Source organism: Ranitomeya variabilis, chromosome 1, assembly GCF_051348905.1.
Source record: "Ranitomeya variabilis isolate aRanVar5 chromosome 1, aRanVar5.hap1, whole genome shotgun sequence".
Classification (NCBI taxonomy): Eukaryota; Metazoa; Chordata; class Amphibia; order Anura; family Dendrobatidae; genus Ranitomeya; species Ranitomeya variabilis.
In genome coordinates this window covers 499,648,627-499,675,909 of record NC_135232.1, presented here as the reverse complement: position 1 = coordinate 499,675,909, position 27,283 = coordinate 499,648,627, and the positions used below count along the sequence as shown (strand labels likewise).

Genomic DNA, 27,283 nt, shown 5'->3' with positions numbered 1-27,283 from the left:
TATGTAAAACCAGGAAACGTATCACCTCGCGGTGTTCAGGAGTCATGCACATGGTAACCTGTGTCCAATACTGCGGTTTATTTGCTGCCAATGGTGTAGCATCAATACCCCTAAGAGGAATAGGATTTTCTAATGGTTCAAGAGTAAAACCACAGCGCTTAGCAAATGAGAGATCCATGAGACTCAGGGCAGCACCTGAATCTACAAACGCCATGACAGGATAAGATGACAGTGAGCAAATCAAAGTTACAGACAGAATAAATTTAGGTTGCAAATTACCAACGGTGACAGGACTAACAACCTTAGCTATACGTTTAGAGCATGCTGAGATAACATGTGTAGAATCACCACAGTAGTAGCACAAGCCATTCCGGCGTCTATGAATTTTCCGCTCATTTCTAGTCAGGATTCTATCACATTGCATTAAATCAGGTGTCTGTTCAGACAACACCATGAGGGAATTTGCGGTTTTTCTATCACATTGCACCGAATTAGGTGTCTGTTCAGACAACACCATGAGGGAATTTGCGGTTTTGCGCTCCCGCAACCGCCGGTCAATTTGAATAGCCAGTGCCATAGTATCATTCAGACCTGTGGGAATGGGAAAACCCACCATAACATTCTTAATGGCTTCAGAAAGGCCATTTCTAAAATTAGCGGCCAGTGCACACTCGTTCCAATGTGTCAGCACGGACCACTTCCGAAATTTTTGGCAATACACTTCAGCCTCGTCCTGCCCCTGAGCCATAGCCAGCAAGGCCTTTTCTGCCTGAATCTCAAGATTGGGTTCCTCATAAAGTAAACCGAGCGCCAGAAAAAACGCATCAAGATCAGCCAATGCCGGATCTCCTGGCGCCAGCGAAAAAGCCCAATCCTGAGGGTCGCCCCGTAAGAACGAAATAACAATTTTTACTTGCTGAGCAGAATCTCCAGATGAACAGGGTCTCAGGGACAAAAACAATTTACAATTATTCACGAAATTCCTAAACTTAAACCTGTCTCCGGAAAACAGTTCAGGAATCGGTATTTTAGGTTCTGACCTAGGATTTCTGATAACATAGTCTTGTATGCCCTGCACACGAGTAGCCAGCTGGTCCACACTTGTAATCAAGGTCTGGACATTCATGTCTGCAGCAAGCATAGCCACTCTGAGGTAAAGGGGAAGGAGAAAAAAAACAAAAAAAAAACTCAGAATCTTCTTTCTTATAATCCCTCTTCTGCAATGCATTAAACATTTAATACTGGCCTGGCAAACTGTTATGACCCCAATGGCGAGGGTCTCAGAGGAACGTGGAAGTCTGCAGAGTACAAAAATCCAGCTCATAGGGCAGTGGTAACTGGGTTGACCATATATCTACTCCTAACGCCAACACTAGAAGTAGCCGGGGATCATTCCTACGTTGATTCTAGATGACACGCGCCAGCCGGAGAATCTAGCTACCCCTAGTAGAGGAAAACAAAGACCTTTCTTGCCTCCAGAGAAGGGGACCCCAAAGCTGGATAGAAGCCCCCCACAAATAATGACGGTTAGGTAAGAGGAAATGACAAACACAGAAATGAACCAGGTTTAGCACAGAGAGGCCCGCTTACTGATAGCAGAATAAAGAAAGGTAACTTATATGGTCAACAAAAACCCTATCAAAATCCACACTGGAAATTCAAGAACCCCCGAACCGTCTAACGGTCCGGGGGGAGAACACCAGCCCCCCTAGAGCTTCCAGCAAAGGTCAGGATATAGATTTGGAACAAGCTGGACAAAAATACAAAACCAAAACAAAAAGCAAAAAGCAAAAGGCAGACTTAGCTGATATAACTGGAACCAGGATCAGTAGACAAGAGCACAGCAGACTAGCTCTGATAACTACGTTGCCAGGCATTGAACTGAAGGTCCAGGGAGCTTATATAGCAACACCCCTAACTAACGACCCAGGTGCGGATAAAAGGAATGACAGAAAAACCAGAGTCAAAAAACTAGTAACCACTAGAGGGAGCAAAAAGCAAATTCACAACAGTTGTGCTCACAGCTCAACACTGTGCAGTATGCTTGACATTTGCCACCGAACACTGGGATTGGCAAATTCGCCACTGACGCCCTGTGCTCTTCACAGATGAAAGCAGGTTCACACTGAGCACATGTGACAGATGTAACAGAGTCTCGAGACGCAGTGGAGAGCGATCTGCTGCCTGCATCATCTTTCAGCATGACCGGTTTGGCAGTGGATCAGTAATGGTGTGGGGTGGCACTTCTTTGGAGGGCCGCACTGCCTTCCATGTGCTCGCCAATGGTAGCCTGACTACTATTAGGTACCAAGATGAGATTCTCAGACCCCCGTTCCCCAGACCTGAATCCGATTGAACACATCTGGGACATCATGTCTCGCACCATCCACCAACGTCATGTTGCACCACAGACTGTCCAGGAGTTGGCGGATGCTTTAGTCTAGGTCTGGGAGGAGATCCCTCAGGAGACTATCCGCCGCCTCATCAGGAGCATGCCCAGGCATTGTAGGGAGGTCATACAGGCATGTGGAGGCCACACACACTACTGAGCGTCATTTCCTTGTCTTGAGGCATTTCTACTGAAGTTAGATCAGCCTGTAATTTGATTTTCTACTTTGATTTTGAGTATCATTCCAAATCCAGACCTCCATGGGATATTCATTTTGATTTACATTGATCATTTTTATGTTTTATTGTTCTCAACACATTCCACTATGTAATGAATAAAGATTTGTAACTGAAATATTTCATTCAGTGATATCAAGGATGTGGTATTTTAGTGTTCACTTTATTTTTTTGAGCAGTGTATAAAGAATTGCAAGAGCGCAATAGGATCCTATCCTGGTTAAAAGTTTGATGAACGAAAAGTAAAACTGCTCACCTTGTAAAGTTGTGTGAGACAAAATATTTAAAGGACCTAAAGACCAGATGCAGAAGCTTCCATAGAATATCAATTAAAGTAATCGGATTGGAAGTGTTTCCGTGCCCTCTGGAATTATGAGACAAGTTATAGTAGATACAATTGCAGGCTTATTGTCAATGCGTTTCAGAGTAAATGAACGCCTTCCTCTGGACAACCATCCAAAAATAGTCAATAGACTATTTTTGTATGGTTTGTATGGTTGTCCTGGGGAAAGTGTCGGGGAACTCTGAAATGTGTCGACAATAAACCTGCAATGTTATCTATTATAACTCGTGTCATATTTCCAGAGAGTGCGGAAACACTTCCAATCTGGTTATCTGGTTATTTTAATGTTATATAATAGAATCAGTTCATTTATTTTTGGCATGATTACATTTGAGTAGAAGCCTCCATGCTAGTTGATCTTTGAATGAACTGTTTGTGTCCACTGACATTCAAGTACAACCGCTTATCCAGATGCAGCAATGAAAGCTAACATACTATAACTGTGGATCCGGCCTTTGAAAGCTAAAGTCAGGGGTGTATCGTTAAGGAACTGAACCAAAACTGTACAAGATGGATACCTAGGAAAAGAGAAAAACACAATTTCCATGCATTGGGCACAATTTTCACCTATTTTGACCTATCACAACACCAGTTTAATTGGAACTGTTCAATATCAGTGGCAATTAGTAAGTGTGGAACAAGGTTAGAAACAAAGGTCAGTACTTAAGTTCACACAGTAGACTGGTTGTGTACAAAATGATGCACTATACTGAAAATTCTGATGGTTAAGCTTATGTGGATCCAAGGTCACCAATGCAGGCACTAAGTGAGAGAGCTCATGCTATGCCTAGCACTCTCATGGTGAGCTTATGTTTGCATAGTGTTCAGTAAGTATTGATTGAGCACAGAAATGCAGGCTGACAGCTACATCTCCCTTGCATAAAGGCCCCGTCTCACATAGCGATTTACCAACGATCACGACCAGCGATACGACCTGGCCGTGATCGTTGGTAAGTCGCTGTGTGGTCGCTGGGGAGCTGTCACACAGACAGCTCTCTCCAGCGACCAACGATCAGGGGAACGACTTCGGCATCGTTGAAACTGTCTTCAACGATGCCGAAGTCCCCCTGCAGCACCCGGGTAACCAGGGTAAACATCGGGTTACTAAGTGCAGGGCCGCGCTTAGTAACCCGATGTTTACCCTGGTTACAAAAAAAAACAAACAGTACATACTCGCCTTTCGGTGTCCCTTGCCGTCTGCTTCCTGCTCTGACTGAGCCGCCGTACAGTGAGAGCAGAGCGCAGCGGTGACGTCACTGCTGTGCTCTCACTTTCCGGCCGGCAGTCAGTCAGAGCAGGAAGCAGACGCCAAGGGACCTGACGGGCAACAGATGGTGAGTATGTACTGTTTTTTTTTTTTTACATTTACGCTGGTAACCACGGTAAACATCGGGTTACTAAGCGCGGCCCTGCGCTTAGTAACCCGATGTTTACCCTGGTTACCAGTGAAGACATCGCTGGATCGGTGTCACACACACCGATTCAGCGCTGTCAGCGGGACCTCAACGACCAAAAAAAGGTCCAGGCCATTCTGACACGACCAGCGATCTCACAGCAGGGGCCTGATCGCTGGTACGTGTCACACATAGCGAGATCGCTATGGAGGTCGCTGTTGCGTCACAAAACTAGTGACTCAGCAGCGATCTCGCTAGCGATCTCGCTATGTGAGACGGGGCCTTAAGGCACACTGCAGTGGCTACAGTCTGGCTCTATGATGGAGTCCACCCAGGTAAGTTTCATGTACCTTACTATCATGTAGAAAGTGCAGTAATTATTTTTCTTGTAATGTTCTAAATTGTACAGCAAACTTGCCCAAGGTGTATAGTTGGTCCAATGTTGTTGACTTGTCTCTTGTAAAAGTGTTTCTACGAATCTTTAAGTATCTGAGAAATATAACACGTGTTCTAGTTGATATTTCTTTTAATATAATAAGCTGTGAATACAGTATCTGCCAGAAATGCAGACTGATTCTAGATGGGTTTAAATTGCAAATGGGAAAAGTCTGAACATTGTGTATTGTGGAGGAGGTGAAAGATTCTTACATTTTAAGTGACACCTAGAAACAGCGTAATTGAAGATTACAGCTAAATGAAAAACATAAGGATAAGTGCCATATGTACCATTTATATCATTTATGCCATGTTGATAGGTAAGATTTTAATCAATGTCTCACTGAACACAAGAGCGGTTTCCAAAATTTTGGTGAGACTCGGTTTCATTGAACATTTTTTTACCCATAGCCCATAAAAGTAAGGTTAACCCCTTCAAACCTGCTTTCACCTTTATGACCAGGCCAAAGTTTACAATTCTGACCACGGTCACTTTGAGATAATAACTCTGGAACGCTTTAACGGATCTCACTGATACTGAGATTGTTTTTTGCGACATATTGTACTTCATTAGAATATTAAGCAGGGTGGGACTAATAAGTTAAAATTTAACCTTTAATTGAAAATTGTTAAAAAGTACAGATGAAATACACCAAGAAAATAAGTACACTAAAGACACAACAAAACAACGTAGGTGAATGCTTCAACCAACTAATAGCCAAAGACATATAGGAATCTGACATCTCCCAGAAGAGAATCTGGGATGTCCATTTCCTTACAAATACGTTCGTCCTCTTTTACAAAAAAAAAATTCCACTTTAATTTCCTTGTGAAAAGATGTAGGTCTTTTATGCTTTCAAATAATTGAAAATTTGATGTGGGCACAAAATTCAAACCTTTATTCAGAATTTGTGTCATCATTTAAATTTCTAGAGGAGAGGTTAATAATCTGGGGGGGCTGAAAAAGATTTTAATTGTTGTTCGGGTTGGGCCTGTTTCGCAGAGAGTAGTCCCGATCTAAAAAAACGTGTGTTTCCTGTCCTATCGTTAGGGCACCCCCTCTGGTTGCCCCTCCCCCTCTGTCTCCCTCTCGTATTTTTTGGGCGTGTGTCTGAGTCGGAAAGGTCCGTGTCTGTTGAGGAAATGTCTGTTTCGAAAACTCTTACAGGATGTCTATTAGATGGAAGTTGGTATGCCTTGTTGTCTTTGAACTCTTGTAAGTCTCTCACAAAATTTCTATGTTTCCTTTCCTTTAAATGGAACTGATATCTCTCAATAGAATTTTGTAAGGTAGTCTCCTTTGCTGCAAAATCTGTTTCACCTGAGAATGTTTTAGTTATTTCTATTTGTTCCTTGAGGTTTTCCCCCAGGGTGATTAATGTCTTCTTCTCCTCTTCCAATAGGAGGTTCATAAATCTCAAGGAGCTCAAGGTGGCTTCCATTTCCCACTTTTCACTTAAGACGGAGTTCCTATATCTAAAACCAGGCTGTAAATTGAATCTTAAGTGTCAGGGAACTATACCTGCCTTTAAAGAAGTTGTCCACTACTATAAAGTTTTTTTTTTTTTTTCATAAATCTTGCTATTATGTGCCAATGAAAACATCTACTGTGTTTATTTTAACAATATTACCTGTTATCATGCTGTAGCAGCACATCTTCAGTGCTGGATTCAGCTCTCATGGGGTTAATCGACTACTTCCTTATTGTGCCCTAATACTACAAGTTCCATGATGCTTTGCACTGTCCTCTAAGCCCGAACTTAGCACACCCACTCCAAAACACACCCAAACCCCTCCCTCCTCTCCCTCCTCTCTCTTCAGGCTGATGAGGAGAGGTCACATCTTGGTCACAAGCTGTAAAGCAGCACCAAGAACTGCACAACCATGGTGATCAAGCTTTGAGCTTTTTTTCTTTCTCATCTATTTCATAGTATATATAGTTTAGTATACATATGATATACTGTAAAGAGATCCTACTGCGTATATGTCTTAGATATGTAAATTACACAGTACATGTGTGGTTATATGTGTCCATCTACATACGCTTGTGTGCATGTATATATATTATGTGTGTTCTTATTTTACACTATTTGTGCTCATATACAGGAGAGGCCCCAGTTTCAGAAACAATATATGGGCCATTTGCAGAAATAACAGCTCATCCTAAGTCACAATTCCACCTGCTTTCGAGGTAGAAATGGCCCCCATTGCATTTTAGCTGCACAGATTGCACCAATATGCGATCACACCTTTTATATACACACCAATATATACTTCTATGTGTATGTATGGAATAAATTATTGATTCATATACATACACTTTAATATTTTGTTGCAGTGATATATACATACATATAGAACTTTGAAGGGTTTGTCCACTATTCTAACAACCCCCTCTCAGTCTGTATGTTTACTAGATTCCAGTGCCTGCACGTTCCAATAGTGTCGGCGCGGTGTCTCGCAGCGATTGTACCTGTGGTCAATCAGTGGCCGCATCACTCTCACCACCTTCTAAGCAAACTCATATCTGTAGGAAGTGAGTGTTGCTGCATTTTTTTTAAGAATTACCAAATGTAAGCCACTTCTTCCTAAGGCGAAGACAGTGAAGCAGCCACTGATTGTCCACAGGGTTCACATAATGACACTGACACAAATTCTCCGTGAGAGAAACCGTGGTGACAACATTGGGAGTATTCAAATCACATCCTTGTATTCACTCTGAGTGTAATATGAGTAACCAAAAATCTGCATTCACACTGAGAAATTACAGATTTGTAGACTGTAGTCTACACTGTGCATTTTATAGATTCAAAACAGTTTTAGTATCATATATTAAAGGGATTGTTCAGTACTTGTTCATTACTTTATATTTATGGTCTTTACTTTGGTTATGTCATCACTGGGATTGCGATAACCATATCTTCCACCCTCACCGATGATGCGTTTTTATAGAAAAAAAACTGAAAAAACACCCACCACCATCACGGTGATAAAGGGATCCAAACCCTAACCCTACCCCTAACCTCACCCCTAACCGTTTAATGAACATTTTCTGACATAGTGCCACGATATTTCAGTGCCACGTATTTCAGTGCCACGTATTTCAGTGCCACGTATATAAGTGCCACGTATATAAGTGCCACGTATGTAAGTGCCACGTGCCACGTATGTAAGTGCTACGTGCCACGTGCCACGTATGTAAGTGCCACGTATGTAAGTGCCACGTATGTAAGTGCCACGTATTTAAGTGCCACGTATGTAAGTGCCACGTGCCACGTATGTAAGTGCCACGTATGTAAGTGCCACGTATGTAAGTGCCACGGATTTAAGTGCCACGTATGTAAGTGCCACGTATGTAAGTGCCACGTATGTAAGTGCCACGTATGTAAGTGCCACGTATGTAAGTGCCACGTATGTAAGTGCCACGTATGTAAGTGCCACGTATGTGCCACGTGACACGTATTTCAGTGCCACGTATGTAAGTGCCACGTGCCACGTATGTAAGTGCCACGTATGTAAGTGCCACGGATTTAAGTGCCACGGATTTAAGTGCCACGTATGTAAGTGCCACGTGCCACGTATGTAAGTGCCACGTATGTAAGTGCCACGTATGTAAGTGCCACGGATTTAAGTGCCACGGATTTAAGTGCCACGTATGTAAGTGCCACGTATGTAAGTGCCACGTATGTAAGTGCCACGTATGTGCCACGTGACACGTATTTCAGTGCCACGGATTTAAGTGCCACCTATTTCAGTGCCACGTATATAAGTGCCACGTGCCACGTATATAAGTGCCACGTATGTAAGTGCCACGTGCCACGTATTTAAGTGCCATGTATGCAAGTGCGATGTATGTAAGTGCCACGGATTTAAGTGCCACGGATTTAAATGCCACCTATGTAAGTGCCACGTATTTCAGTGCCACGTGCCACATATTTCAGTGCCACGTACGTAACTGCCACGTGCCACGTATTTCAGTGCCACGTATTAAAGTGCCATGTATTTCAGTCCCACTCCCGTGTAGCGGTGGGATATGGGGTAATAAGGGGTTAATGTCACCTTGCTATTGTAAGGTGACATTAAGCCGGGTTAATAACGGAGAGGCGTCAATAAGACGCCTATCCATTATTAATCCAATACTAAAAAAGGGTTAATGAAACACACACACATTAGGAAAAAGTATTTTAATATTCTTCATTTAACCATACTTACCATACTCCAGCACCTGCAAAAAAGTAAAATAATAAACCGTATACTACCTGTCCGCTGTAGTCCAATTAATAACGAGTGTCCCACGACGATCTCCCCTATAGAACAGTGACATTGGGTGGTGTCACTGCTCTATAGGACCCTCAGTGACACACTGACAGAAGACAATGGCTCCTGTAGTGCATCACTGAGGTTACTAAAGTTCACTGGTCTCACTTTATGGCAAAAAGCTGCGTGGGAACTTTCTCATACAGCATGCCATAAAGTGAGACTAGGGACTATTTTCTCACAGGGGTGTAGGAATACATTGTGGGGAATACATTGTGGAAGGATACCTTCCTCCCCTCATTGTGTTCCTGGAGCCCCTGGAGAGTGGTTGCATCAGCAGAGGCTCCTGCTCTCCACGGGAGATCGTCGTGGGACACTTGTTTTAATTGGATTTCTGCGGATCAGGGAGTATATTGGTTGTTTATTATTTTAATATTTTTTACAGATGACAATGGCTTCGGGGATCAAAGTGACAAGTGATGGTGAGTATGTAATCTATGTTATATGTACTGTATGTCTGTTGTATGTACGTACTGTATGTGGCATGTTTCATGTCGCATGTCACATGTTGCATGTCGTCGCATGGTGCATGTCGCATGTTGTCGCATGGTGCATGTCGACGCATGGTGCATGTCGACGCATGGTGCATGTCGACGCATGGTGCATGTCGTCGCATGGTGCGTGTTGCATGTCGTCGCATGGTGCATGTCTCATGTTGACGCATGGTGCATGTTGACGCATGGCGCATGTCGACGCATGGTGCATGTCGCATGTTGACGCATGTGCATGTCGTCGCATGGTGCATGTCGTCGCATGGTGCATGTCGCCGCATGGTGCATGTTGTTGCATGTCGTCGCATGGTGCATGTTGTCGCATGGTGCATGTTGTCGCATGGTGCATGTCGTCGCATGGCGCATGTCATCACATGGTGCAGGTCGCCGCATGGTGCATGTCGTCGCATGGTGCATGTCGTCGCATGGCGCATGTCGTTGCATGCCGCATGTCATTGCATGGTGCATATCGTCACATGGTCATGTCGCATGTCGTCGCATGGTGCATGTCACATGGTGCATGTCGTCGCATGGTGCATGTCGTCGCATGGTGCATGTGGTCGCATGGTGCATGTCGTCGAATGGTGCATGTCGCCGCATGGTGCATGTGTTGCATGGTGCATGTCGTCGCATGGTGCATGTCGTCGCATGGTGCATGTGGTCGCATGGTGCATGTCGTCGAATGGTGCATGTCGCCGCATGGTGCATGTGTCGCATGTCGCATGTCGCCGCATGGTGCATGTCGTCGCATGGTGCATGTCGTCGCATGGTGCATGTTGTCGCATGTCGTCGCATGGTGCATGTCGTCGCATGGTGTTGTATGTATGTATGTACTGTGTTTTTTTTTTTTTTTTACATTCAACACATTAGCCGGATGATGGGACTACTACTGTCCCATCATTGGCTAATGTGTCACTCACTGTCAGTGTAGCAGGCAGAGCCCGATGGGACTTGTAGTCCCATCGGACGATGCCTGCACACACACGCACAGCGCCGGCACACACACACACACGCACAGCGTCGGCACACGCACACACAGCGCCGGCACACACGCACACACAGCGCCGGCACACACACACACACACACACAGCGCCGGCGGGCAGAAGCACCGGCGGTCACAAGCACCGGCGCCGGCGGGCACAAGCACCGGCGCCGGCGGGCACATGCACCGGCGGGCAGAAACACCGGCAGACCCCCGGCGACCGAAGCACAGCCCAGCCACACATCATGATCCCAGCACTGAGCAGTGAGCACACACAGCCCCGCCCGCCCCCAGCACAGCCCTGCAGGCAGCCCCCAGCACCGCCCACAGCCCAGTCACTCTTGCTGAGTGACTGCTGACTGTGGGGGCTGGTCACGCCTGCTGCTGACGTCACGTCAATTTTCAGAGCCTGGAAATTGACGTGACGTCGGCGGAAATGAGCGGCGGCTGCAGTCTGGGGGTCATGTGACCCGGACTCAGCAGGAGGAATAGCGCCGCTCACAGGCGAAAACGTCAACAGAAGGTAATGGCACAATTCATTAGGGGCCCCGGGGGGGTACATTGGGGGGTTAATTGAAAGTAGTGGACAACCCCTTTAAGTAGTTTTCCAGTCTTTGGACCTCCCACCAACTACAAATCTGATTCTTATACACTTTAGTCAATTCTTTGCAAGCATTATTATAAGATGGTGTATATTTGGGTTGTACAAAATTCTTGTCTGAGAAGACCTCTTTGGCCTCAGCCACTCATGTATCTGTATTTATCCCCTTAGTCAAGAATCCAGCCATGCCACTTACAAGAAAAACTAATTAGACTATGACCACCAGTCCAAAGATTATTGTATATTAAGCAGGGTGGGAATAATAAGTTAAAATTTAACCTTTAATTGAAAATTGTTAAAAAGTACAGATGAAATACACCAAGAAAATAAGTACACTAAAGACACAGCAAAACAACATAGGTGAATGCTTCAACCAACTAATAACCAAAGACGCACAGCGACGGGTCCGTACCGACGCTAGTGTGAAAGTAGCCTAACACAAGGAAAATGTGAAAAGTTGCCATCTGAATTGAACTACATCTATATGAATATCAGGGTAAATAAGATACAGTGAAAAAATTATGCACAAAACTTTACAGCAACATTTAGTGACAAAAGGACAGCAAAATATAGTAGGTAGTCAAAATGACTACCTTTAGTAGTTAAGGTAAATTGTGAAAAAAACGCGCAATTTTTTCACCAAAATTATTTATTGTCACAAAATCTTTTATAACATCCTATTTTAGGAAAAGTCACCGAGTCTCAAGCCGGAATTCCGAAAAATGTAGTCACAGAAGAGAAATAAAAAGTGAAAGTAGTCAAAATGACTATACCAGTAGTTCTAGTGAATCTTTGGACTGGTGGTCTAGTCTAATTTGTACTTCATTATAATAGTAAAAAAATTTCGATATAACTTGCGTTTATTTGTGAAAAAAACTGAAACTTGGTGAAAACTTTGTAAATTTAGCGATTTTCAAACTTTTTAATATTTATGCCCTTAAATTAGAGAGATATGTCACACAAAATAGTTAATAGATAACATTTCCCACATGTCTACTTTACATCAGCACAGTTTTGAAACTTTTTTTTTTGTTAGGAAATTATAAGGGTTAAAAATTGATGAAAAGTGATTTCTCATGTTTTCAACAAAATTAACAAAACCTTTTCTTTAGGGACACCATCACATTTGAAGTCACTTTGAGGGGTCTATATGATAGAAAATGCCGAAAAGTGACACCATTTTAAAAACTGCACCCCTCATTGTGCTCAAAACCACATTCAAGAAGTTAATCTTTAGAATGTGGAAGGAAAAAATGAATTTTTCACAAAATTCCCACAAAAATTTAAATTTAGACCCAATTTTTTTTTATTTTCATAAGGGTAACAGGAAAAATGGACCCCAAAATTTGTTCTGCAATTTCTCATGAGTATGCAGATACCCTATATTTTGGGCAAAACCACTGTTTGAGTGCATGGCATGGCTCAGAAGGAGCACCCCATTAGACTTTTTGAATGCAAAATTTGCTGTAATTATTAGTGGATGCCATGTTGTGTTTGGAAAGCCCCTGATGTGCTTCGCAGAAGTTTGTAACATTGAGCTGTGAAAATTTTTTTTAGCCTCAAATTTTCCTTTTCATAAGGGTAACAGGGGAAATTGTACCATACAAGTTATGATGCAATTTCTCTTGAGTACGCCCCTACCCAATATGTGGAGGAAAATCCAGAATTTGTTGTGAAATTTCTCCTGAGTACTCCGATACCCCAAATATGTGGTTGAAAACTACCGTATATACTCGAGTATAAGCCGACCCGAGTATAAGCCGAGACCCCTAATTTTGCCCCAAAAAACTGGGAAAACTTAATGACTCGAGTATAAGCCTAGGGTGGAAAATGCAGCAGCTACTGGTTAATTTCAAAAATAAAAATAGATACCAATAAAAGTAAAATTAATTGAGACATCAGTAGGTTAAGTGTTTTTGAATATCCATATTGAATCAGGAGCCCCATATAATGCTCCATACAGTTCATGATGGGCCCCATAAGATGCTCCATACAAAATACGCCCCATATTATGCTCCATACAGTTTATGATGGGCCCCATAAGATGCTCCATATTAAAATATACCCCATATAATGCTGCACAAATGTTGATTATGGCCCCATAAGATGCTCCATAGACACATTTGCCCCATATAATGCTCCACAAATGCTGAATATGGCCCCATAAGATGCTCCATAGACACATTTGCCCCATATAATGCTGCACAAATGCTGATTATGGCCCCATAAGATGCTCCATAGACACATTTGCCCCATATAATGCTCCACAAATGCTGATTATGGCCCCATAAGATGCTCCATACAGATATTTGCCCCATATAATGCTGCACATGGCCCCATAAAATGCTCCATACAGATATTTGCCCCATATAATGCTGCACATGACCCCATACAGATATTTGCCCCATATAATGCTGCACATGGCCCCATACAGATATTTGCCCCATATAATGCTGCACATGGCCCCATACAGATAATTGCCCAATATAATGCTGCACATGGCCCCATAAGATGCTCCATACAGACATTTGCCCCATATGCTGTTGCTGCGATTAAAAAAAAAAAAATCACATACTCACCTCTCAGGCCCCCGTCACTTGCTATATTCACCTGCTCCACGTTCCACCATCGGCGCCGCTGTGTCTTCCCCGTCCTCTGCACTGACTGTTCAGGCAGAGGGCGGCACGCACACTAATCGCGTCACCACGCCCTCTGACCTAAGCGTCACTGCAGAGGACACGAAGACGCAGCGGCGCCGATGGTGGAATGGGGAGCAGGTGAATATCGCGCACTGCGTTATACTCACCTGCTCCTGGCGCGGTTTCCCTGGTTCTCTGGCGCCGGCAGCTTCTTCCTGTATTGAGCGGTCACATGGTACCGCTCATTACTGTAATGAATATGCGGCTCCACCCTTATAGGAGTGTAGTCAGGTCCATATTCATTACTGTAATGAGCGATACCATGTGACCGCTCAATACAGGAAGAAGCTGCCGGCATCGGAGAAACAGGGACACCGCGCCAGGAGCAGGTGAGTATGATTACACAGCTACCGCTCCCCCTACCCTGCCGACACCTGGGTATAACTCGAGTATAAGCCGAGAGGGGCAATTTCAGCCTAAAAAATGGGCTGAAATTCTCGGCTTATACTCAAGTATATACGGTACTTTTGAGGCACAGTGCAAAGCTCAGAAGGGAAGAAGCATCATATTGGAGTTCAGATTTTGCTGCACTGGTTTGACGGTGCCATGTCACATTGGCATAGCCCCTGAGTTGCCAAAACAGCAGAGACACCATTTTACAAACTACACCTCTCAATGATTTCATCTAGATGCAGTAATCATATTGACATAACAGGTGGGTGACAGAATTTTATACCATTGGGCAGTGAAGAAAAAAATAAATAAATTTTTACCACCAAAATTTTCTTTTAGCCCCAGATTTTACTTTTTCACACTGAGAAATGGGAAAAATGGCACCAAAATTTGTCCCACAATTTCTGTTTACCCCTTCACCCCCTGGATCTTTTTTCAGTTTTGTTTTTTCGTTTTTCGCTCCCCTTCTTCCCAGAGTCATAACTTTTTTATTTTTCCGTCAATCTGGCCATGTGAGGGCTCCTTTTTTGCGGGAGTTGTACTTTTGAACAACATTGGTTTTACCATGTCGTGTGCTAGAAAGCGGGAAAAAATTTCAAATGCGGTGAAATTGCAAAAAAAGTGCAATCCCAGACTTGTTTTTTGTTTGGCTTTTTTGCTAGGTTCACTAAATGCAAAACTGACCTGCCATTATGATTCTCCAGGTCATTACGAGTTCATAGACACTAAACATGTCTAGGTTCTTTTTTTAATTAAGTGGTGAAAAAAATTCCAAACTTTGTAAAAAAAAAATTGCGCCATTTTCCAAAACCCGTAGCGTCTTTATTTTTCGTTATCTCGGGGTAGGTGAGGGCTTATTTTTTGCATGCTGAGCTGACATTTTTAATTATATCATTTTGGTGCAGATACGATCTTTTGATTTCCTATTATTGCATTTTAATGCAATGTCGCGGTGACCAAAAAAAGTAATTTGGGCATTTTGACTTTTTTCTCGCTACGCCATTTAGCGATCAGGTTAATCCTTTTTTTTTTTTATAGATCAGGCAATTCTGAACGTGTCGATACCAGATATTTGTATGTTTGATTTAATTTTTACTGTTTTATTTTGAATGGGGCGAAAGGGGGGTGATTTGAACTTTTATATTTTTTAATGTCTTTTATATTTTTAAAAACATTTTTTTTTTTTTACTTTTGCCATGCTTCAATAGTCTCCATAGGAGACTAGAAGCTGGCACAACTCTATCCCCTCTGCTACATAGAGGCGATGGTCAGATCGCTTCTATGTAGTAGAATTGCTGAGTTGCTATGAGCACTGACCACTGTGTGGCGCTCACAGCAATCTGGCGCTGACAACCATAGAGGTCTTCAGGAGACCTCGGGTTGTCATGCCGACACACCGGTGACCCACGATCACGTAACGCAGGTCACCGGTGTGCGTATTTCCAGCACGATTGCCGGAAGCGCCATTTAAATGCTGCTGTCAGAGTTTGACAGCGGCATTTAACTAGTTAATAGCTGCAGATGGATCGCAATTCCACCCGTGGTTATTGCTGTTTTGAACAGCTGACATGTCCCGGGAAAGATGTGGGCTCACCGCCGGAGCCCACATCAAAGGGTGGGATACCGACATCAACGTACTATTACACCCGATGTCGGTTAGGGGTTAATGTAGACATACCTATATATGGCTGTGCAGTACTGCTTAGCCATACGATGCGGGAGGGACGGAGCGCTATTTGCCTCCTGGAGCACAGATTTTCCTACAATTGTTTGCAAACTCCATATACAGAGTCTCTAAGTGCCAGAAGAGCAGAATCCCCCCTCAAGAGACCCTATTTTAGAAATTATACCCCTTTGAGAATTTATCTACAGGTGTAGTGACGATTTTGACTCCATGGGTGTTTTCCAGAAACAAGCAGCAGTGGATGTTGATGAATGAAAATTGCAAACTGCCATTGTAGTGACCAGTACATTATGCCCAGCTCATGGTTTTAGAAACACACACCTGTAAATTAGGTGGGCTCTCTTCGCTACAAACATGTGGATGCTAAATGTGGTTTAGGCACACTATGGAGATCACAAGGGAGGGGGCATTTGGAGTTGGGAGCGCGCAGAATTTGCTGAATTTGTTTTGGGGGGCAAAGAGCCATTTCACTTTTCCAGAGCTTTTGTGCTACTAGTAACGTGGAAGCCCCCTATATTTCCATTGACAGATGATGGACCTGTGTGGTGCCATTTTTTGTGGATTGAGTTGAAGCTCATTAAATATCTTTGAACAGTGTTGCTTGTCCTAGATAATAGGCTGTATTTATTGCATATAATTCTGGTTCTTTTCTGGACAATTGTTCTACTGTTCTTGTCAACTGCAAACAGGAAAATCAGACTGAACAGTGGAAAGCTGATGATTGATTAAAGCTATTCATGGGACAGATCCATCATACAGAAAAGTAGTTCCTAATGTATAGCTTTCAAACAACTGCAACTGGCAGCATGTGACTGCTGGAAGCCAAAGGTTGAAGACCACTGTTATTGAAAGTCAAGTACAGTGCGTACAGCTACTGTATTTTTTTTTTTGCACGTATCAGGCAGCCCAGGCCTTTATTGTTACAACACTGAGGTAGCAACTCTCAAAGCAGATGCTAGTTGTTCCTTTTTTCATATTTATTATTATTTCTAATTCAGTATACACATTTCTTATATAATATACCCATTCCATTGTGCTATAAAATGATTCTCACTACTCCCAGTCCCCGTATCCAAACCAATTTTGTTATCTCAGAGATGGACACACACTACAGCCAATTTCACAAGAGGCCACATGACCTACACATTTGCTTTTAGACTGTGGGATCAAGCTGGAGAATGCCAACTGTATGTAAACATACAGAGAACATAGAAATTCCATGCAGATGTAGTCCAAGTTGGTCAGATACAAAACTACGACCAAAGACAACAATGAAAACCACCAAGCCACAGTGTGACCCCTTTTTGACTAATGATTTAAATTCATTATTTTAGTCTATGCTTCTACAGAAACAATCAAGTATTTCAACACTGTTCCAAATCTGATGGTAATCGTCAGAGATCACAATTGATGCCTTATTTTTTTTCATTATAGGACACACCATGTTGACCAGCATAGCAGAACGTATAATGTACTGCCTAACAGGCAAAACACCAAATTCTGTGGGTCCTGCAGACATTTCCGAAACCAGCGATGGTTTCGATTTTGTCGAGGTAAAGCCAGGCCGTGTTTTAAGAGTACGACACATCTTGCCCTCTCGATCAGGAGCTGGAGCGGAGGAGGACATAGAGGAAGTGAAGAAACCAGGCCGTGGACAGATCCAATGCAAGCGTCGAATAACTGTCTATCGCAATGGGCAGCTCGTGATAGAAAATCTTGGTACCGCTCTTCGTTCTGAGATCTTGCACTGCCGCAATGGGAATACTGAACCAGCTGGAACATTGGAAGTGGAGCTTTCAGATTATACCAGCACAGGTAATGAAAGTGCTGCAGGAAAAGAGAATGAATTACCACCTGGGAGGCGCAAGAAACGTAAGCCGAAGAAAGTGGTGCAGGTTGACTGCCAAAGACGTGTTACTAGCTGCAAAGGCACACATTCCGATGTAGTTCTGTTCTTCATTCATGGTGTTGGAGGCTCTCTTGACATATGGAAAGAGCAACTTGATTTCTTCTCAAAACTTGGGTATGAAGTTGTAGCACCTGATTTGGTGGGACATGGTTCAAGTGCAGCACCACAGATAGGTGCTGCTTATACCTTTTATGCTCTTGCTGAGGACATGAAATGTGTGTTCAAGCGCTATGGCAAGAAGAGAAATATCTTGGTGGGACATTCGTATGGGTAAGATAGAAAACTAAAATCCATTTTTAGATTTTCTTGTGAATGTGTTCATTTGCTTTCATTGTTCGTATTATACTTACTTTGGGACACATCAATAGCATGTTTTTCAAGGATCGTATATAATGTACTTGATGCATTTCTTCAAATCTATATTTGAAAGCATTAGATTTTAACATAGTTTAAGGAGGTTGTCCAGTGAAGATAAGTTATCACCGATCTAGAAGTTAGGCAATTAGGGCTTGTTTCCATTTGCGAGAAACACGTCCGTGTCTCGCATGTGGAAACCAAGCTCTGGCGCCGGCACTCCAGAGCGGAGCGTGCGGCTCCATGTGTTCCTATGCGGCCGCACGCTCTGCTGCCAAGTGCCGGCGCCAGAGCTTGGTTTCCACATGCGAGACACGGACGTGTTTCTCGCAAATGGAAACAAGCCCTTACTTATAGATCAGTGGGTGACCCGCCAGATCGGCAGATTTGGATGCCTTTATCCCCATTACGCACTTTACAATAACGCGGCAACGTGCATAGCCAACCGTCGATCCATTCACTCTTCCTGGGGCTGCCAGAAAAAGTTGAGTAGAATGCTCGGCAGACTCACAGGGAATGAATGAAGTGTCTGCTGGGCATATGCATTGCCCTCTATTCTAAATGGGGATAACGGGATAAAACTGCCAATTAGCAAACTATCATCTCTCCTGCGAATAGGATATAATTTATCTTCACTGGACGCCACTTTAACATTTTTGGTTTGTACTGACTGCACAATCTTTTTTGATGTCACAGTCAGATTTCTAAGACTTTTGACTAAGTAGCAGAAAGTATAGATGCATTTTTTTACAATTTCTGCCATCTTTTAGGTGATAACTCGGAATTGCTGTGAATGCAGTAGTACCACGTCATCATTTATCTATGTGATTCATCTGCTAGATCCAGAACTGTGTTAACTCAGCCAAGCACTGCTCTAATTTTCAGGCATCATTTACTCCTGTAACTTATCCCCTTGAGAATGTACACAGTTTTCAGGTTTTTATTTTATTTTTCTTCCCTGCCTTCCTAGTGCCATTATATTTAAAATTCTCATCAACATAACTGTCTAAGAAAACACTCTTTGTAGGGTGGAACTGAAAAACAAAAATAGGAATTTCACAATTGTTTTTTTATGTTGTTTTTACGACATTTACAGTGTTAAGTTTATATATTTAATTTATTCTGTGCGTAGCTATGACCATGCCAAATTTATGATGTGTTTTATATTTTACTATATTGAAAGAAACAGGAATATACTAGCATTACACAGTACCCATGTAAATGAATGGGTTGCTTAGATATTTGCTAATCATTTTCACAAAATGTATTTATTGACATGCGGCATTATTCATCATTTGTGATTCATTGAAGTCACTTTTTTTTGTCTTGTGTTTCCGCCAAACTCTTAAAAATGATGGATCCAGTTCATGAATTCCATGCAAAAAATTCCCTTTTGTTTAGTCTTAAAATGGTTTTTGAAACCTTTCAGCATCAAAATGTAGAAAAAATATGCTACAATGAAAACTCCTCCGGAACCTTCTATACTCCAAGGAGAGTTTGGAGTGATATGTGCCAAAAAACATGACATTTGGTAAAAGTCTAATTTCGTCAATCTGTTTAAAATACCTGGATAAATAAAGCTGTTGAGGAAAAACAAAAAAGGCTAAAAAAAGAAAGACAAGTTTTAGGGTATGTGCACACATCAGGATTTCTTCAGGATTTTTTGCGTTTTTTTGCGGATTTCCCCAATAAAAATGCTATAATACCGCATAAAAAACGCATACATTATGCATCCTATCATTTAGAATGCATTCCGCATTTTTTGTGCAAATGTTTGCGGAAAAAAACGCATTCCGGAAAAAGAAGCAACATGTTCATTATTTTTGCGGATTTTTTGCGGATTTCCCATTAAATTGGAGTGTCAGGAAAAAAACGCAAAAATTCCGCAAAAAAAAAGGCACAAAAAACGCATAAAAAATGCGCAAAAAAAATGCATGCGGATTTCTGGCAGAAATGTCCAGATTTTTGTCAGGAAAATTTCTGCAAGAAATCCTGACGTGTACACATACCCTAAAAGTGGAGTGAAACATATAAAGAATAAGGCGCAAATACAAAAGCCAAAATTAGTAAATTACTCCAGAAAAGTGGAGAATCAACAATGATGAATCGGGGGTTGAGAAATAATAAAAGCTAATAATTCATGGAAAGTTTAACTCCTCCATTCCGTTGTAAAAGGATCATCCTAACTAGGACAAGTTATACATTATTTCATAAAATAAATGGGAACTTAGTGTTTTACACTAAATGCAGTAAGAATCTATTATTGGTTAGGAAATGGTAAAGTCTATTTTCATTGAAAAGCATTCTGCAAATATATTGCTTAAAAATAAAGGATTATCTGTTATGAAAGAATAACACAAAGATCATCGGTTTTTATTGGGTTGTCTATTAAAAGCATTATACTGGGTGAAAATGATGAAATCCAGCCAAGTGTTTAAGGACAATGACAGCTATACATATGGCATCCGTTCTGCTAGTTCCCATTATGAGCATCATTGTATTTCACAAACATGAATGAAAGATCACATGGTTTGCATTTGTGATGATGCAGTATGATTTGTCGGATCCTACTTGTGCAGAGTAATGAGAATGAATCATACATAGATGACTATGGCTATGTGTGAAACAAAAAATACAAACAGACCATTCATTGCATTTACTACCAGTATGCACGTGGCAAAGTTAATGCACAGGCATGGATATGATAAGCATGTGTTAACTGCTAATCACCTTGCTACCATTGGAATGTATTACTGTAGTGTGTTATGTATGACAATATTTTTATGCTATTCTTGTACTAAATCACTGATGGTGATATACATAGTGAAGCATTCAGATTATTTAGTTGGGGTAACACTTCAACATTCTCATTTTTCCGGCTTACAGAGTCTCCTTTTGCACTTTCTTGGCCCATGAGTTTCCTGATTTGGTCCACAAGGTGGTCATGATAAATGGTGGTGGTCCCACAGCTCTTGAACCCAGCCTCTGTTCCATCTTCAACATGCCGACTTGTGTGTTGCATTGTCTGTCTCCTTGCCTTGCGTGGAGCTTCCTCAAGTGAGTAGAATTGAATCATTTAGTACCTACTGTGACCTTTCTTTCCTAGCTCACTACCAAATTATACATTTCTTAACTTCAGTTTCTTCCTTGGGGAGACACTCTTCAATATCACAACCAGCGGTGTGAGAGTACCTGGTTTACATCGTTTGTTTCAATGTCTCAGTCTTGAGTCAATGTTCTTTATCTTAGAGAGTATTGCCTGGACAGGAGACAATGTGGTCCGCTTCTTATGAGCAGGTTTGCTTCCTCTGGTTGTAAACGAGAGTTCTCACTCATAGACAGCAAACTGGTAAGAAACTTTATCACAATGAGCCAATTCATGAACCCGTTTTTGCTGGAATTTTGACTTAAAAATGCTTGAAATGTCATAATTTTTTGGTGCAAATTCATGTTGCACATTAATATTGTGATTTTTGCCAATTTTATGCCAATATCAGCCAGCCCCACCAACTTTTGGAAACGTTGGCGGAGTTCAGGTGGATCTGGGCATGGCTAATCAAAATTTACAACACGGAAATGGTTGCCCAAGACAGTAAAAATATACATCAAATGAATTAAAGATGCACATGTTTATGCACAGGCTTATGCTCTGGCGCTCCATTCATCACATTGCGTACAGGAACCTGTTCGGTGGCCCCGTTGGGGCTTATGTCTGAACCTCCCGCATAACGGGATTCGGACGTATGCTCTGATGGGGCCATCGACTATAATGGTAGGTGTACATACCTGAAAATGATGTACGTCACAGTGCACATTCGCTGTGCCAACACCATTATAGTCTAAGGCCCTGTCGTCGCGTACGTTGAAATCCCATTTTGCAGGGGCTCAGACGCAAGCTCCGATGTGAGCTACTAAACGGGTGCCTAAATACAATATGAAAGCACCCTTAGACTAGTGTACAAAATGTCATTCTTAAAGGGAATCTATTGGTAGGATTTCACACCCCAAACTATTTATATGTGCATGTAGCGCTTTCAAACACAAGTCCAGCAATACCTTTCTATGGCCAGTCTGTTCCTCGGTTACTGAGAAGTCAGCATTTAAATTGATATACAAATGAGGCTGAAGATCTGAAAGTCTATATCACTGCAGCTCTATTCCTCACCCGGCATCACCTCCTCCTGCTTCACCATCAGCCTGTATGCTGTGTGACTTCAGGCAAAGGAACTGTCAGTCAAGGAGGAGGAGATGGCCTTGTTACAATCTGGCCATGTATAGGTATTGCTGGACTTGTCTTTGAAAGAACTAAATGTGGATATTAATAGGTTGGGGTCTGAAATCCTGCTGATAGATTTCCATTTATGAAATTGGGCTAAAGTTTATTAGAAAATGGTAGAGGTTTTCCTCGAGTGATTGTTATTTATCTGTGTCCAGAAAGGCTTTTTAAGAGGAACCATGGTCAGCGTGAATCTGAGTTTGGCTGAATGTTATTCTTCTCTGAAACACCAGGGTGTTTTAGATCTTGTAACTAAATAAATTTAGAAAAGCCAACCGGGCACTACAGCAGGAGATGAGACTATTATAACCTCCGTAGGTAATTGACCGAATTCTCACATATTGAGAGACTTTGCAATCACCGCTAGCAGCGCTAGTAAAAATCCAGTTGGGGCGGCCCTGGACTAGTCTGGACTCTGGTTATGGTGTCTGTACAGATCCTCTAATTAGATTTTCTCTGAAATACCAGAACGTTTCTAAGAAAATATGCCTGCCTGCAATCATTCAGCCAAGCTCTGATTCATGCTGCCCGTGGTTTGGACAGCATGAAGTACTTGACAAGTTCTTCTTCCCTGTACTCACGTTTACATCCCTGTAGTAAAGTGTACTCTCTATGCTAATGAGGCATCCAGGAGTCCTGCCCTGCTTGCCTGAGCTTAGGAGTCCAGGTAATATAATGCAATGCACAGACTTTTTGCAGGTCTACTGGAGGGTGAATGGAAATTACTTCACGGAATAATAGTATGATAGTTTAGGGTTGTTTAAGATGTAACATTTTCTTTAAGATTTATTTTCCTGATTTAAAAAAAATAGTTCCAAGTGACAGAATCTTAAAAAACTACTCTAGCATTTCTAATTCCTAATACAGTGATCCTTTCTAAATTTGTATAGTAGTGACCACACTGCAGCTCATCAGGAGTCTCCATTATAGGCATCATGTTGCAAAAGCGTTATGGTGTCCAATTACCTACTATACTAGTGTCATAGTGATGGGCAGAAGTTTCAGCAGGGAATCTTGCTGATCAACAAGGTGGAAAAGGCAACTAAATTACGTGGTCATTTCAAATAATAATGAAAGAAGTTGTCCACTACTAGGACAACCCATTGTCATACCCCAGGCTTGGCCCCGATAAAATAAAAAAGCTTATACTCACCTCACGTGCCAGTGCCGTTCCACCAGTGTCAGCACTCGTGTTCCCGGGGCCCTTGTGCGGTTATAACACGTGAGGCAGGCACCCAATCAGTGCTGGCGTTACTGGCCTCGCCTTCAGACAAATTGAACATCATGAGGAAGACAGGGCTGCTCTCACTTCCTCTTGATGTTTGAAGGCAGAGACAATGACACCAGCGCTGATTGGGCCAGGCTCACGTGTTGTAACACTTTGGGAGCGCGAGTGCCTACCCAGCTGGAACAGCATTGGCACGGGAGGTGAGTATAGGCTTTTTTTATTTTATTGGTGCCAAACATTTAGATCAAGAACGGGTTGTCCTAGTAGCGGGCAACCCCTTCAAAAAGTGTTCTGCATAAATAATATTTATCACAAGTAATAAATAGTTTGTGTGAAATAGGTGGTGGTCTAACAGCTGATTCTCAGACCGTATAAATCTACACAAGCAATTAATCCTTCAGATGATCTAATAGGAACAGCTATTTAAATGAATAAAACAATGTTCATTGACTTTCATAATATATGGGCAAAATACTATTAGTTATTTCTTATCAGCATATTGTTTTAGAAAGTGGCATCTTTAAGAAATTGAAAAGTGCCTATACAAAAGAAAAGAGTGCACAATAAGATATAGTAAAATGATTGGATCACTGAATGTGAATTGTCTTTATAATCCCTTCTTTATCTTATGCTAGGGCTGGCTTTGCTCGACAAGGTGCCAAAGAGAAGCAGCTCTTACGAGAGGGTAATGCCTTCAATGTGTCATCCTTTGTACTACGAGCCATGATGAGCGGCCAGTACTGGCCAGAGGGAGATGAGGTTTACCATGCAGAATTAACTGTCCCAATCCTGCTGGTTCATGGCATGCATGACAAGTTTGTTCCACTAGACGAGGACCAAAGGATGGCAGAGGTAAATTGATTCAAAATTGCTACACTTGTAATGAAGGTCATACTTTTGGATTGTATGTCATCACTGGTATCTCTTGCCTATAGTAGCCACAGAAAATGCTTGTGTAACAAATTTTGTAAAATGGACTCTAATCTTTAAAGGGAACCTGTCACCCCCAAAATCAAAGATGAGCTAAGCCCCCCGGCATCAGGGGCTTATCTACAGCATTCTGTAATGCTGTAGATAATCCCCTGATGTAACCTGAAAGATGAGAAAAAGAGGTTAGATTATACTCACTTGGGGAGGCGGTCCGGTCCGATGGGCGTCACGCTCCGGGGCCTCCCATCTTCTTACGATGACGTCCTCTTCTTGTATTCACGCTGCGGCTCCGGTGCAGGCGTACTTTGTCTGCCCTGTTGAGGGCAGAGAAAAGTACTGCAGTGTGCTGGCGCCGGGAAAGGTCAGGGAGGCCTGGCGCCTGCACACTGCAGTACTTTACTCTGCCCTCAACAGGGCAGACAAAGTACGCCTGCGCCGGAGCCGCAGCGTGAAGACAAGAAGAGGACGTCATCCTATGAAGATGGGAGGCGCCGGACTCGGACCGCGGTGCCCATTGGGCCGGGACTGCCCCTGGGTGAGTATAATCTAACCTCTTTTTCTTGTCTTTCAAGGATACATTGGAGGCTTATCTACAGCATTACAGAATGCTGTAGATAAGCCCCTGATGCCGGTGGGCTTAGCTCAACTTCGATTTTGAGGGTGACCGGTTCCCTTTAAAGTGAACGTGCAGCTGATACATGCTGCCCAATCCGTGCATCTCACACTCTGAATCTCTGCAGCATTTCAGAGAAAAACATACCGTACATTAAAAGCTGCCGGGAATCTAGACTGCGCTATAGACTATTTTAATCATTGTCCCAAAATATACCAAATGGCACTTCTAAATGACAAATACAACTCAGAAGGGGCAGAAAGTTATACCGCCACCAAAATGAAGCGAACCATCAATAAATTAAAAATAATTATTTTTTATTGAAAAGAATAAAAAATTGTATAAACAGGCCACATGTCCATTATGCACATAAACGTACCCCAAGGAGGGAAACACTAACGGGCCAAATAGTACCAGGTAACATTCAATTATATTTAAGGAGATAATAAACTATTGTACATCCAGCTAGTCACTTCTGAGATACCATCTATACATACACATATAAATTGCAATATCAACCGGTTCACTAGGTGCCAAAAGCATCCATTTTGTTAATTTGGCAATTAATATATATATTCCTACTGAATCCAAGTGTAATCATTTAAACAAAGTATGATTCAAACATTGAAGAGAAAATAGCCTATTCAAAAAAATCCGTATTGGAAATACATGGGTAACATTACCTCCTTAAACTATGTAAAAAGTGATGTCCGTGGTCTGATGGTGACCCTCCGTGCCCCGACGCATGTTTCGCCCTTTTTATTGTTCCGGGGGCGGAATGTTTGAATCATACTTTGCAAAATCATAATAAACCCTATAAAAACAGATTTTATTCATTAATGTTAAAATGCCACCAACCTGTGGCCATACCACACAAAACTACGAACACCTTGAACAAAAACTGGTATTGGGGATAATTTGAATATAATTCCCTAGAATGGTGCCTATACTGTTACCTTCCTGACTGCGGGGATTGGCACCCCAGGGGGACGATGTGGCACCCCCGCTCAACGATGGCTTGCCCTAGGGTCCGTAGATATACCCTGCGGAACCAATTGGGTCCCTCTACCCAGATACCAAACTAAAGGATCCCTTATATCTAAACAAAGGTCACACCTATATAAATCTGTTTTTATAGGGGTTATTATGATTTTGCATTAACGGTTACCCTACTTCATTAATTTGATTTGAAGATTGAATCATACTTTGTTTAAATGTTTACACTTGGATTCAATAGGAATATATATTAATTGCCAAATTAACAAAATGGATGCTTTTAGCAACTAGTGAACCTGTTGAAATTGCAATTTATATGTTTACTATCTCCTTAAATATAATTGAATGTTATCTGTTACTATTTGGTCCGTTAGTGTTTTCCTCCTTGGGGTACGTTTATGTGCGTAATGGATATGTGACCTGTTTATACAATTTTTAATTCTTTTCAACAAAAAATAATTATTTTAATTTATTGATGGTTCACTTGCATTTTGGTGGCGGTATAACTTACTGCCCATTCTGAGTTGTATTTGCGCTATAGACTAGTCAGACAGGCGGGTCACCTGCGGTTTCTCCCCACCTGCTGTCCTGGAGTAACAGGTCTTCCCCTAAATGTGCATACTGGTAGAGTCCTGTCAATCCAGGGCAGTGGGTGTAGAGAAGCTGTTGGGGAGATTCACTTATCTGACTAGTCTACAGTGTGATCTCTGTCCCCGATGGCTTTTAACATATGTTTTTCTATGAAACGGATTGGGCAGCATGTGTCAGCTGACAGGATCACTTTAAATCTACATAGCGGTCAGGTCAGAAATGTCTGGCCAAGCATTTTTTTTACCATTAGATGATATAAAAGACATGTTGGGAAAGGTTTTCTGCACGAAGCTTGAAATAGAGACACAGGTTTGAGAAATGAAGCCCTGAGTTGCTACAGTTCACGCTATTCATCATGTAACGTTAGAGACTCCTTGTGGTTAAAGCTAGAAGTACCTTATACAAACACTGGACTGCAGAT

The 27,283-nt window shown here is 42.2% G+C and overlaps 1 protein-coding gene across 1 annotated transcript in view; it reads left to right on the top strand.

Moving 5' to 3' along the window:
- Positions 1-27,283, top strand: part of ABHD8 (abhydrolase domain containing 8) — a 54,786-nt gene that overhangs the window by 24,383 nt on the left and 3,120 nt on the right. Inside the window, exons 2-4 of the mRNA XM_077252191.1 lie at positions 17,400-18,144; positions 21,115-21,285; positions 24,368-24,584. Of these exons, the coding sequence (XP_077108306.1) occupies positions 17,408-18,144; positions 21,115-21,285; positions 24,368-24,584 (1,125 nt within the window). The 5' untranslated portion in view covers positions 17,400-17,407. The remainder of the gene's footprint in view (positions 1-17,399; positions 18,145-21,114; positions 21,286-24,367; positions 24,585-27,283) is intronic.